The 13,630-nt window shown below is 42.7% G+C and overlaps 1 protein-coding gene across 1 annotated transcript in view; it reads right to left on the bottom strand.

Annotated features, from left to right (window-relative positions):
* Positions 1 to 13,630, bottom strand: part of GREB1 (growth regulating estrogen receptor binding 1) — a 207,629-nt gene that overhangs the window by 105,802 nt on the left and 88,197 nt on the right. The window contains exons 16-20 of the mRNA XM_069728105.1: positions 10,254 to 10,446; positions 8,382 to 8,518; positions 5,763 to 6,102; positions 5,487 to 5,602; positions 2,656 to 2,855 (exon numbers count right to left, since the gene is read on the bottom strand). Coding sequence (XP_069584206.1) covers positions 2,656 to 2,855; positions 5,487 to 5,602; positions 5,763 to 6,102; positions 8,382 to 8,518; positions 10,254 to 10,446 — 986 coding nt within the window. The remainder of the gene's footprint in view (positions 1 to 2,655; positions 2,856 to 5,486; positions 5,603 to 5,762; positions 6,103 to 8,381; positions 8,519 to 10,253; positions 10,447 to 13,630) is intronic.

The raw sequence follows: 13,630 nt of genomic DNA, 5'->3' as shown, positions 1-13,630 counted from the left end.
CCAGGAGGAATGAGGGCCCTGCTCGCAAGCTTACAAACTATGGGGAAAAGGGGAGACACGAGAGGTGGATGGTAACAATTGCTTTAGTTATTCGGACCAGCTATAGTGTAAGGCTCAGGTGTTCATGTAAAGCTGCATGAACCAGTTAACTGCCTAAGTTAACATGGTTCAGGCCATGTGGGAGGATTCCACATTTATTACAGTTCTCATGTCATTAACAGCAGGATTAGTCATTTTCAGCTTCCTAGACTCATTTTCAGCACTGGAATATAACGTCTACATCTTAATTATCAGCTCATAATTCACTTTTCTCACTATTTCCAATGATGAAGAATATTTTTAAAAAATTCTTTAAATGCTGCTGTTCAGATTTGTATTCGGAAGAAGACAAGAAGAGAGGAGGGTGGAATAGAAAAGTGGGCACCGCTCCATATATAAGAGAAAAGAGAAAAATCTCCAGTAGGTAGCAATCCTCAAGTTGCCCACAAGCTGTAATAGTTTTTTTTCTTATGATGAGTCTTTGGCCAAGCTAGGTGACAACCAGTGCCATCACATAGAGCATGGGTTGTGACAAAGCTGGCCAGAATGATTTATTAAGTCCTAAAAAAATTGGAAAAATTATACATTATCCAGATACATAGATCATAGATAATGACTAGTTAGGATGAAGAGATAAGATGGTGCATTCTAATTTGGCTGCAGACATGGAAAACTGGAGAACGATGTCGAAGCCATGGACAGAAAGTTAAAGCCTTCCTACATATCAAAGCAAATTAATCCAAAGTTGATCATTTTTAGAGGGAATATTCAACTGTCTTATGTTGATGGTGACCTTCCAACTCTCCTTCTATTTTAAGGGAAAGAATATCTTGTTCAATTTCAACGCCTGACTCTTCCGCTCTCCCAGGACAAAAGCCACGGCCGAGAACTCTGTGAGAGACTAATCTTTCTATCCACATTGGGAACACAAGCATGCTCTGCTGCTGAGCATGCATGTGTGTGGTAGGGGGCCAACCAACTATTGAAAGTATACAAGAATCTTTACAATTAAAAAATGGAAGTAATGGCAGCAACTTGGAGATGTAATGATAGACATGTATGAAGCCCTCCATTCACAGTAGATAACTGCTGGGTTGACATCTCTCGCTCCGGACTTCCCTATACACAGGAACGCTCAGTCGAGCACTCCAGTGTTCTCTAGGAGAGAGTTGTTGCCCAATTTTGTAGTTTATGTCCCGGAGAACAAAAGGATCGGCTGTTGGAATTCCAACCGGCCGGATTCTATTCTTCCCCGACATCATTTGTTGGGGTGAGAGTCATGAGTTCCACAAGGACATTAGACTGTAGTCCAATCTTGTGAATATCGGCAAGTTCGGCAAACTTTAATCTTAGTGTAAGGGGTTCTATTGTCATGGAGAATGCTAAAACACTTTGAGATAGAATGAGAACCAAGAGAATTACTAAAAACACGGAGATGGAAACATAGGCAATAATGAGGTCCTGATAGCGGATTAGAAACATAAAGATAGATCACGAGACATGAGAGGAACCATAGGAGCTAACTACAGCCTCCGAGATTGTGGGATAGGTAAGAATGAAGAAATGGAAGCCAACTAGGTTTTCAAAAAAACACCACTACACAAGCACGGAGTTATCAAATTTGTAAGGTGGCCATACACATTACATCAGGGATTTACAACCTGTTTTAGTCAAAGGGCCGCATTGTCATAATGAACTACTCCTAAGGGTAAATAATAAAAATTAAAGGGGGATTACCATCTGAGGAATTTAGAGCATATAAAAAAATATCTGATAAAAGCTGTATCTACGTTGAGGACTCCAAAGTTTCAGAAGGTCGGTGGTCCTCTCTTCCCTCGATCAGAACTCCAGACAAGAGGATGCATGTGGCTCCTTTCAATGTGACATTTGGCTGTGTTGCACATCTCCTATTAATTTTTATTAATTACGTAACAATCATATCATACCGCATATTTCTTTTCACATGCACGTCTATTTATTAAATCCGCAAGTAAAAAACTCTGATGTGTCCAATTTTGATCAAAGTCGTCCATTCAAGTCAATGGTTCCATGAAAAACAAGAAATGGTAGCTGCCTAATGTAATTTTCTTATCATTGGGGACAGTCAAAAAAGTTTTTCTGAAAGGCCTCATGCAAATGATAAAGTGTAAGAGGGGTTGTCCGACAGTAAAATATATTTTATCTTAGACATGGATTGATTAAAAATAATAAACAGAGGCATACTCACCTTCCGGTGCCCCTGCAGATCCAGCTTAGGCCACTCCAAAGGTCTCGACCAGTTCCGAAAGAAGCCACAGCACCACTGCTGGAGGTTAAGTGACTAGAAAACATCCAATGATGCACTCTTCTAGTCCCCTGAATTGGCAGCAGAAGTTGTGACTTCAAAACAGGGTAGACAATGGTTCCGGAGCCAGTGGAGATCTTTGAGGCGGCATGTGTTTGATCCGCGAGGGGATTAAGGAACTGAGTATGCCTCCATTTAAAAATTTTGAATCAATTCGACAGTAAAATATACATCTTTTATACACTTGGACAAACCATTTAATGTGTTATCCATGGCCCATAATCATTAGTATAATACAAGGTTTTAAGAAGCATGTTGAATACTTGTCTTACCATCTATCACCATCTCCTCATCCTCGTTGTCAGTGCTGCTTAGTTTTTCTGGGTCACTGTCCAAGACATCCTGGCCCAGCCCTCGGTCTTGAGATCCATCAGAATCAAGAAAACAAGAAGCAAATCCTAGCTCTTGTTCTATTGCAGTTCTTTCCCAGGTATGAAATTGAAGTAGACGGAGATCGCAGTATCGTAAAGACCTGTAATCACAAGAAATGCAAAATATCAGTTCTTTTACATTTCTTAATGTAGATACAAATGATCAAGAAAAAAATAACTATCAAAAAAATCATCATTAGGCGCATCAGGCTATCTGACACATCAGGTTATCTGACGCATCAGGATATCTGGCGCATTAGGTTATCTGGCGCATCAAGTTATCGGGCACATCAAGTTATCTGGCGCATCTGTGGCGCCCCAGGGTCCTGATCGTCACAGTAGCATTGCTTTTCCTCCCGGGGAGAGTGATGTTACGTTTGGAAGCGATGAAGGATAATTCTTATCAGGTAACCACCACACACACAACATGTTTACACTCCAGGCCACAAGGGGGAGCTTTTGATCCTATTTCATAGGTGACTCTATATATATATTGTGGTTTGGAGGGAAAGAGAGATTAGATTGTCAAAGAGTTCGTGCCAGATAGCAGACTGGAGCAGTCTGAGGCAAGAAGAGAGCAGTCTATAGGACTGGAGGGGCCGTTCAGCCAAAAAGTGCTGAAGCTCCTAAACAGAGATTATACCGACAGCTGAACATCGTTGAGTGAGCGTGAAGGAGAGCGAATCACAGGGGAAAGATATCAGGGGAGACCAGCTAAGAGCAGGCTGCCTCCCCCTGAGGCGCAGATAACCAGTAGCCGGACCACCGAGGTTGTAAGGACTCTACGACTTACAGCAGAGACCGGCAGGACAGCTGAACTGCAAGTTACCTGTCTGCCTTAATACCCAGGAGACACGGTGACACCCTTAGAGCCCGGGATGTGCTAGAGTCCCTGTAAAAAGGCTCAAGTCACCAGTCATACGGGTTATGTCCTATCCTATATGGGGACAGAGAGAACAACTGTGAGGACCTTATGTGAAGCCATAGACAGTAAGGGACTACAACACCACCGCACTAGAGGAAGGCTTTTAACTCCACCTGGACAAGGGGACTCTGGATTCGCTTTCAAGCCGGCCAGACCCTGCCTGCCCTGTGATCTGGTGCCCTGGACTATGGCTGCCTCAAGTCTTCAGTAAACCAGGTAAAGAGACTGCAAACCTGTGTCCTCGTTCCTTACTGCGCCATTCACTATCTTTCATCTACACACTGAGAGCCCTGGGGATATACTTCACCTGTGGGAAGTTGTACCATCTATCTGCTATAACATCACCCCAGAGGACCCCTTAAAGCAGCGTCGGTCCCCACTGACTGAATACCACAGGTGGCATCACAAACACAAACTTTATTCAAATTCCCCTTTTACATGTGCGCCCAGGGCCACGGACCGGGTCTCCGCCGTGACACATCCCCTTAAGTACTGGACCCGGTACCGAGTACCCCATGGCTATGGCGGGCGACTCACATGAGGCTATCTGGAGCATCAGGTTATCTGGCTCCTGTTAGGTCGTGCTCTTAGGCCTTATAGTATTCACTTAGTTGCCATCCATGAGCAACCAAGACCTGTTTCAGCCTTCGATCCCCCTGACAAACCAAGCTCTGCTACATCACTGGGTACTTCTGCTACTCCACTAGCTAGTTCTGTCTGTAATCTGTGACAAACCAAGATCTGCTGTATCACTGAGTAACTGCTATACCTCTGGCTAGTTTTGCCTGGACTCTATGACAAACACAGCTCTGCTATTTCACTATGTAAATCTGCTGCACCACTGTCTAAGTCTATCTGGATTCTGTGACAAACCCAGGTCTGCTACATCACTAGGTAACCCTGACTAACCGCTATGTCCACATTGACTTGGACTCAATGACAAACTATACTCTGCTTCATTCCTGTTCTAGGTTTGCAACAGAACCACTAGTGTCACTCAGCTCTGCTGCCCTGGCTCTTCATCACTGAGTCAACCCTGCTATGTTGCTGTCCCAGGGTGCTACAATAGCTGCCATGACTTCCAGTCCGCTTCAGGGGGTCCCATGGTACCAATTCCTCTTCTACATAGGCAGTAACGGCACAATTCTGGGAAGAGGAGTATCCAGAGTTTTGTTTTTTGTTTTTCCAAAAACTCTTTTGCACCTGTAAATTTTGCTGTGGATTCCAGGTAGTTTGCAGTAAAATCTGCACCACAGGGATTTGAGTGTGGATTGTCAATTCACTATTGAAGTCTATGGGAAAATCTGCAACAAATCCTTGCTCTTTCAGCAATATAAATTAGAGGGAACCTGCCAGGTAATTCGGCAATTCATGCTTCCCAAATCACAGGCAGCATGAATTGCAGCCAAGTATATCATTTTGTGTAAGGCTCTGAGCTTTCAGAGAAATCATATCTTCAAGAATAGAGAAAATATATTTTGAGAAAACTGTCACTTAACTACTGTGGTGCTCAGAAGAGCCGGACTAGTGGGCTCTCTATGGTCCCTGGCCACCTCTTCCCAGCACCATAGCAGGCAATTTCCAGATTCCTCCCATGTGTATACTTAGAGAGAGACCTGTCAATCATCTCTGCAGCAGAGTTAGGTGGACATTGGGTTTGCAGAAAACTTCCACAGGGTATTCCACTCTGGACTTTTCATCCGAATGGAAAATCTGCGGCGATCTACCCAATCTAAGCTCAGCCTAAACATAAGAACCAAAATAATGTTTGGCACTTGTACTGCCTCGAAGGAAAATTTAGACTCACCGTGGCAAAGATTCACCAAGAGGTTCTGTTCCGCTGCTGATCAGTATGCATGGAAGGCCTTCCAGCGCCAGGTATGTTCGGGGCTGCCAGTCTTCCTCCTCATTGTTTTGCCAGACCTGACAATGAATGAATGATATTTACTTCTAGCATATGAGAATATTGTGCATCTAATATATAGAACCACTGAATTCTACAGGTCCACGTCTGGGTATTCTTCTCTTGAAAAGGATTAGGTTGAAAATGAGACCTACAAGAATACAGATCTACAGGAGTTACCTTTAGTTGGTCCACAAAGTGCTTCCCGACAGTAATGGCTGAGTTGGCCGTCCCCAGTATTACTTCGAAACGATTTTGTAAACCCAAACGTTCTCTAACATGGCGGAGGCGCTCATAGGCCAATGTGGCCAACTGGATGCAAGGGATTCTCATGAGAACCATAAGTCCGTGCCCACTGGCACACTGTTTGGGTGAGTTCAGAAGGTTCTGAACGATCTCAAGAGTTTCCACTGATGTATAGCTCTTCATCTGGGAGAGTCCGCAGACGGCCATCATGGCTGAGGAGTAGTGCTGGATGAGAAGGAAGGACTGAATCACGGCACTGTGAAGCTTAGGAAACCTAAAGGGGAAAACAAAAGCAAAAAAAAATGGTGAAACTGGGGAAGACGTTACCGATGCAAATGTACCAGTACATGAGCAGGCGTTCTTCATGTTGCTATATATGATATGGTGGGTTTTGTTTTGCTCCTTTAATGGCCTTTCGCTCGATCAGGAGACCTAGTGACTTGATGGATGAGCAATCTGTAGGAATATTGATCTTGTACAAGCCTAGATAGGTCCACCAGGGTCTTCTATGACGTTATTGTGATAGTATTAAGCCATAGGGTTGGTGGTCTTCCTTTTCTCCTTGTTCCTTCTATTCTTCCGACCATGATGTCCTTCTTCAGTGACTGGACATATCAGACGAAGAGAACAAAGTAGGCGAGTCATAGCTTGGTGGTCCTTGCTTCGAGTGACATGTCTGGCTTGATTTGTCTCAAAATTGATTTGTTTGTTCTTCTTGCCATCTTTGGTACTGATAACATCCTTCTCCAGCACAACATTTCAAAGGCGTCGATTCTTCTTCTGTTTTGTTTCTTAATCGTCCAGGTTTCACATCCATATGTCACCACAGAGAAGACCAACAAATGTACGAGCCGTGTCTACGTCACTGGTGAAAAGTTCCTTGATTTGAAGATCTTAACTTGGTGTGCTTATCTATTAAAGATTATCCCACCACCAATATTTACCACCTCTCCGCAGGATAATGTATGATCAGTGGGAGTCTGACTGCTGGGAATCACCCTGATCACAAGATCACATGGGCACTATAGGGCTCGCATAGATTCATAGAAATGTATTCAGCAATGGCCACACATGGTCAACACCGCTCCATTCACATGGGAGACATGGGATCTAAAGATCCTAGCAAGCAAACTGCCCAATGGTTATACTGTTATCGCTTCACTTTAAGGGAACTTGTCACCTCGAGAACCACTATTTACCTGCAGATATAGATTTTAACCCTTGTATATTTGGCTTACTGGAGCAGCGGCTGCAGGGTAAAAATGAAGTTTTATTCTCCCTGCAGCCGCTTGATTCCAGCCATCAGAGAGGTGCAGGGAGCACTGCTTACTTACCGATATATCTCATGAGTGCGCTGTAATCACTCCCTGGGCATTGTCATTGACAGCCTGCTCCGCACACACACTCTGCACACATGTGCTGCAGAACAGGCTGTCAAAGTGCCGGAGAGTGACACTGTATACTGAGCAATGACTGCAACACCTCTCCGCTCCTCCCTGATGAATGGATGAACGGAATCAAGTGGCTGCAGGGAGAATAAAACTTCATTTTCACCCTGTAGCCGCTGCTCCAGTAAACTAGCTACAGAGGGTTTAAAGGTGCTGTCCACCCTTGGGGGCAATTTTTTTTTTTTTAATTAATCTTTGTTTTACTGCACATTCAACTTTGAGGTGGTCTGTGATGATGAATCAGCTCAGAGCAGATGAGAAAAATACAAAAAAGAGTTAAAAACGTCCCGACTGTCAGAATGAGCTCACTGATAGATTCTCAGTTAACTCATTCATCAGCCAACAACAGACAGCACAATACGGAGGATATAAAAGACATCATTTTTAATGAAACTATATTGCAAAAAAAATATTTTTTAGCTCAACTAAAGGCTTGTAAGTAAAAAAAAAAAGAGGGTAGGCTCATTAATTGCGAATTTTTGAATGATGAATGACTTATGATAAACATTTCTAAGTTCTGATCAATGTCTGTCTTGTTCCTTGAGCTCTTTTCTTTTAACAGGACCACCATTTGTTACTGATTAACTTCTTAAATAATGTTTATATTGATCAGAGCTCCGTTTTTCTGATACAAAGCTCCAAATTCCCTGCACAGAAAAAGCTATAATTTACCAAATTGTGGCTCCCTGCAGTCACCACTAGAGGGAGCTAAGGACAATATTTTATTGTATTTACAACAAGCTCCCCCTAGTGGTGGATACAGGTGACCAAAATTCTATCACATGATCCTATGTCTGTGCAGAGCAATGGGAATTCCGATATATAGTACATAGAAATGAATAATCCCAGAATGATGCAAGATTTACAGTTGGTATCAAAACTAATCAACACCCAATGTAAGTTATGTTTATTAGCAAAATTTACAAATGGGCTGATTACTCAGGAACGCTGTCATAACCTGATGTCTGGCTATGCATCACATTTGCAGCAGGTCATAACAGCCAGAGGGGCTCTAAGAATTTAAGACGATTACCACAAAGATGGTGATCAATGTCTTGCAGTAATTACTTGTATACATACAAGCCACTATTGAACTGGCACTGACCTTTTTCCTAATGCCAACACAATGGCTTCAAAGGAACTGTCGTAACGCAGCAGTGGAAGACTGTGGCCAGACAGCATGGATTCCATGTACTGTGACAGACCAAAGTACTTTCTGTTTTCATGGTACAGCTCCATTCCCTGCAGGAATAATGCATCACATGCACCGATGAACTAGGGGTGATAAATTTAAGGTATCAATGGCACAATTATATCTATTTTTTAACATTGCTTTGCTATTAAAAAGTATTTGCCTCCTTCCAATTTATATACCAATGCTGACCCTTTGGTTAAAGAGTATCTGTTACTTGCTTAAAAAATTGAGTTAAATACCTTGGGAAACTCCCTGAGCTCCCCTGATTCTGCTGCTCTTTTCCGTTTTGCCCTGCGTTGCTCCATTGCAGAGATATTCACATTTGTTGCTTTTGGAGCACACCATGTGAAATCTCGGCTTGTAAACCAACTGGACGTTTCTTCAGAGTCTATTCTGGGGGGGCGTGTGCTTTTACCCATCCTAGATGCAGCCAATCACAGCTTAGTGTTTGGGAGGGAGGGGAGACAGCATATGCCCCAAGAGAAGAATCTGAAGAAACGTCCAGTTGGGTTTCCAAGCAGAGATTTCACATATTGCACTCCGAAAGCAACAAATGTGAATATCTCTGCAATGAAGCGATGCAATGCAGAATGGAAAAGAACAGCAGAATCAGGGGAGCTGAGGGATTCTCACAAGACATTTACCTTAATTTTATTTTAGCAAGTGACAGGTCCTTTTTAGAGCACTAATTTATCATAACATGCTAGGAATATTCTTGGCAGGTGGCAATTCACATCGCAATCACTGGGTTGCTATGTAGACACATATAGAAAAAATCTCTCAATACAGTATCCCCAAATCCTGTGCTGTTCAATTTATTCTATGCTGGTTGAAGCTTTGCTCTTCTGATATACTGTAGAGCTCAGAATACTCAGTATAAAGGGAGAGCTATCTCTCAATTGACTACAGCGGCCACTAGAGGGAACTTACCACATGTTGGTTTATCATTAGGCTCCTTAGCTCCCCCAAGTGGCGGCATTTTTTATGGGGGTGGCAGAATGGTAAAATTATTACTTTTGCAAGGAGCACTAAGGGCCATTATTACTTTTTAAACTGGCACTAAGGGGCATTATTTGATTTAAGGAGGGACTTGGTGGGCATTATTATTATTACTATGCTATGGGGCACACAAGGGGCATTATTGTTTAAGGGGACACTCATGAGGCATTATCTGTTTAAAGGGGACAATAAGTAGGCATTATCTGTTTAAAGGGGACAATCAGAAGGCATTATTTGTTTAAAGAGACAATCAGGAGGCATTATTTGTTTAAAGGGGACAATCAGAAGGCATTATTTGTTTAAAGAGACAATCAGGAGGCATTATTTGTTTAAAGGGGACAATCAGGAGGCATTATTTGTTTAAAGGGGACAATCAGGAGGCATTATTTGTTTAAAGGGGACAATCAGGAGGCATTATTTGTTTAAAGGGGACAATCAGGAGGTATTATTTGTTTAAAGGGGACAATCAGCAGGCATTATTTGTTTAAAATGGGCACTTAAGGTGCATTATTTATGTAAAGGGAACACTTGGGGGCATTACTTGCCTTAAGGCGACACTTGAGGGGCATTATTTGTTTTAAGGGGGGGCTTTATTATTGGGTTAGGAGGCACAATATCTATTTTATCCCAGGAGTTACCACTGCTATAGGGTTCTTTTAAAAGGTATGGGAGTTATGGTAATCTAACAGACACCTATAGGGAAGAGTTGGATCTGTCCTCCTCGCTCCGTATCTTCTAGGTGTCTCATACGCCCCGCTCATTATGCTACAATACAATACCTACATGGCTGTACGATGAAGGCCAGTGGATCTCATTGTAAGGGCTGATCCGGGTATTCTGCGTCTGCAGGACGTAGGGACAAGACGTCACGTGCAGAAGTAAGATATTTGGCGAATCTCTTAATTCCCTGCAGTTCAACATCCGATCGACCAGTCCGAAGTTCCCCTCCTTCTGTGGATATGGGCTGTAAAGTGAGCTGAAGACATGGAGGAGGACATATGAACATAATGACTATTGATTGAGAGATTCAGCAGTATATATAAATCTGATGTGGGTGTATAGGAAAAGCACTACAGCCTAATGCATTCATATGACTGCGAGCAGGAACGTGCCCGCGGCCCCTGAAGCCTGCTTAGTGACGACAGCCAGGACTGTCAAGTGCTCAAAGGGTAATTGATCTAACATACATTTTGATTTCCAAAGTCAATGTTTTCCTGACCACAAACATAGAAGTCTTATTATAGTATATAAAATCAGAGGGGAAAAAGCAAATGTCCAAATCTCATCACTGGCCAATGTGATTCCTGTACGACTGTGCATACAGAGGCTTACACAGCATATTCAGAAGAGACGACTGGTCTTTGTAGTTCTCAGGAGCAGAATAATTATGGAAATATTACTACCTGAACGCTGCTGCGTTACATAAAATGCGCATTAGTCAAAGCCTGCTTATTCCCAGTCTATTTCATGCCTTCAGCTGCATTGATAACAGGTTGTACTCATCAGGATCACAGATGATGGAAGGGACAGGTCAGCCCCCTCCCCCAGTTCTGACTGTTCAGGTTATCAGGACCGTCTTCTGCAGGAGCTTATCCCCAGAGTTAGTGATATATGGACTGAGCTGACCCATCACTGCCATCATGTGTGTTCCAAATGAAAATCTTCTGATACATATGCAGATAAATGGTGTAAATAAGCTGGGAAAGAAGGGGTTCGAAGGCTATTTATATGGAAATTTTTTTATAGGAATGAAACAAATTGCCTGAAAGTGATTTGAAAATTTCAACAAGGCAGAGTTTCAGAATAAACATTTTTTTGGAAAGCCGGACAGGGACTATGTACCTCGGACGATTATTCTGATGATGTCCCCATTGGCATCTTTCCACCTCCTACAGTTGACTGACAGGTCGCTCCCCATGACAGGTCGCTCCCCATGCAGCTAGAGTGGGGCAGGGAAATGTTGTCCAGGGACGTCACCGGGCTAGTCAGCCAAGGCACATAGTCACTGGTCGGCATTTCAAAGTGATTATACTGAAATGTTCTGCACCAAATACAGATTTGATAATGCTGCAATGAAAAAAAATTAAATTACTGATTTGACAATGGAGAATATCCTCGTAAAGCAAACAAATGAAGCTGCGACTCAAGGAGAAGTCATTATTATGGGGGACTTCAACTACCCTGAAATAGATTGGGGAACAGAAACCTGCAGTTCCAGCAAAGGTAATCGGTTTTTGACACCTATGAGAGACAATTACCTTTCACAACTGGTTCAGGACCCAACAAGAAGGGGGGCACTGCTAGACCTAATATTAACCAACAGGCCAGACCGCATAGCAAATATAAGGGTTGGGGGTCACTTGGGAAATAGCGATCACAAAATAATAAGTTTTCATGTATCCTTTAAAAAGATGTGTAATAGAGGGGTTACAAGGACACTAAACTTCAGGAGGGCAAATTTCCAACGGATGAGAGAGGATCTTGGTGCAATTAACTGGGACGATATCCTGAGACACAAAAATACACAAAGAAAATGGGAGACATTTATTAGCATCTTGGATAGGACCTGTGCACAGTATATACCGTATGGGAATAAACATACTAGAAATAGGAGGAAACCAATATGGCTAAATAGAGCTGTAAGGGGCGCAATAAGTGACAAAAAGAAAGCATTTAGAGAATTAAAGGAAGTAGGTAGTGAGGAGGCATTAAATAAATACAGAAAATTAAATAAATTCTGTAAAAAGCAAATCAAGGCAGCAAAGATTGAGACAGAGAGTCATTGCCAGAGAGAGTGAAAATAATCCCAAAATATTCTTTAACTACATAAATAGTAAGAAACTAAAAAATGATAGTGTTGGCCCCCTTAAAAATAGTCTGGGTGAAATGGTGGATGAGGATGAGGAAAAAGCCAATATGCTAAATGACTTTTTTTCATCAGTATTTACACAAGAAAATTCCATGGCAGACAAAATGACTAGTGATAAAAATTCCCCATTAAATGTCACCTGCTTAACCCAGCAGGAAGTACGGCGGCGTCTAAAAATCACTAAAATTGACAAATCTCCGGGCCCAGATGGGATACACCCTCGAGTACTGCAGGAATTAAGTACAGTCATCGATAGACCATTATTTTTAATCTTTAAAGACTCCATAATAACAGGGTCTGTACCACAGGACTGGCGTATAGCAAATGTGGTGCCAATATTCAAAAAGGGGACAAAAACTGAACTCGGAAATTATAGGCCAGTAAGCTTAACCTCTACTGTGGGTAAAATCCTGGAGGGCATTCTAAGGGACGCTATACTGGAGTATCTGAAGAGGAATAACCTCATGACCCAGTATCAGCACGGGTTTACTAGGGACCGTTAATGTCAGACTAATTTGATCAGTTTCTATGAAGAGGTAAGTTCCGGACTGGACCAAGGGAACCCAGTGGATGTAGTGTATATGGACTTTTCAAAAGCTTTTGATACGGTGCCACACAAAAGGTTGATACATAAAATGAGAATAATGGGGATAGGGGAAAATATGTGTAAGTGGGTTGAGAGCTGGCTCAGGCATAGGAAACAAAGGGTGGTTATTAATGGAGCACTGTTGTGAATTCTGTGGCTGAGTTCACTTCTGTGGTCACAAGTGGTATTGCAGTCTCTGGGCTTCCTCCCTCAGGTGTTTTGGTGAGCTCGTTGGCTGCCTTGCTATTTAGCTCCACCTGAGTCTGTCTTCCTTGCTCCTTGTCAATGTTCCAGTGTTGGATCTGAGCTACTGCATCTTTCCTTGGGCCTGCTGCTCTGCTAGATAAGTGCTTCTAGTTTGTTTTCTGTTTTTTCTGTCCAGCTTGCTATTAACTTTTGCTGGAAGCTCTGAGAAGCAAAGGGGTGCACCGCCGTGCTGTTAGTTCGGCACGGTGGGTCTTTTTGCCCCTTTGCGTGGTTTTCGTTTTAGGGTTTTTTGTAGACTGCATAGTTCTCTTTGCTATCCTCGCTCTGTCTAGAATATCGGGCCTCACTTTGCTGAATCTATTTCATTCCTACGTTTGTCTTTTCATCTTGCTAACAGTCATTATATGTGGGGGGCTGCCTATTCCTTTGGGGTATTTCTCTGAGGTAAGTCAGGCTTGTATTTCTATCTTCAGGCTAGTCAGCTCCTCAGGCAGTGCC

This window comes from Ranitomeya imitator, chromosome 5, assembly GCF_032444005.1.
Source record: "Ranitomeya imitator isolate aRanImi1 chromosome 5, aRanImi1.pri, whole genome shotgun sequence".
Classification (NCBI taxonomy): domain Eukaryota; kingdom Metazoa; phylum Chordata; class Amphibia; order Anura; family Dendrobatidae; genus Ranitomeya; species Ranitomeya imitator.
Note: the sequence above shows the minus strand (reverse complement) of the source record. Positions and strands in the feature narration are given on the sequence as shown.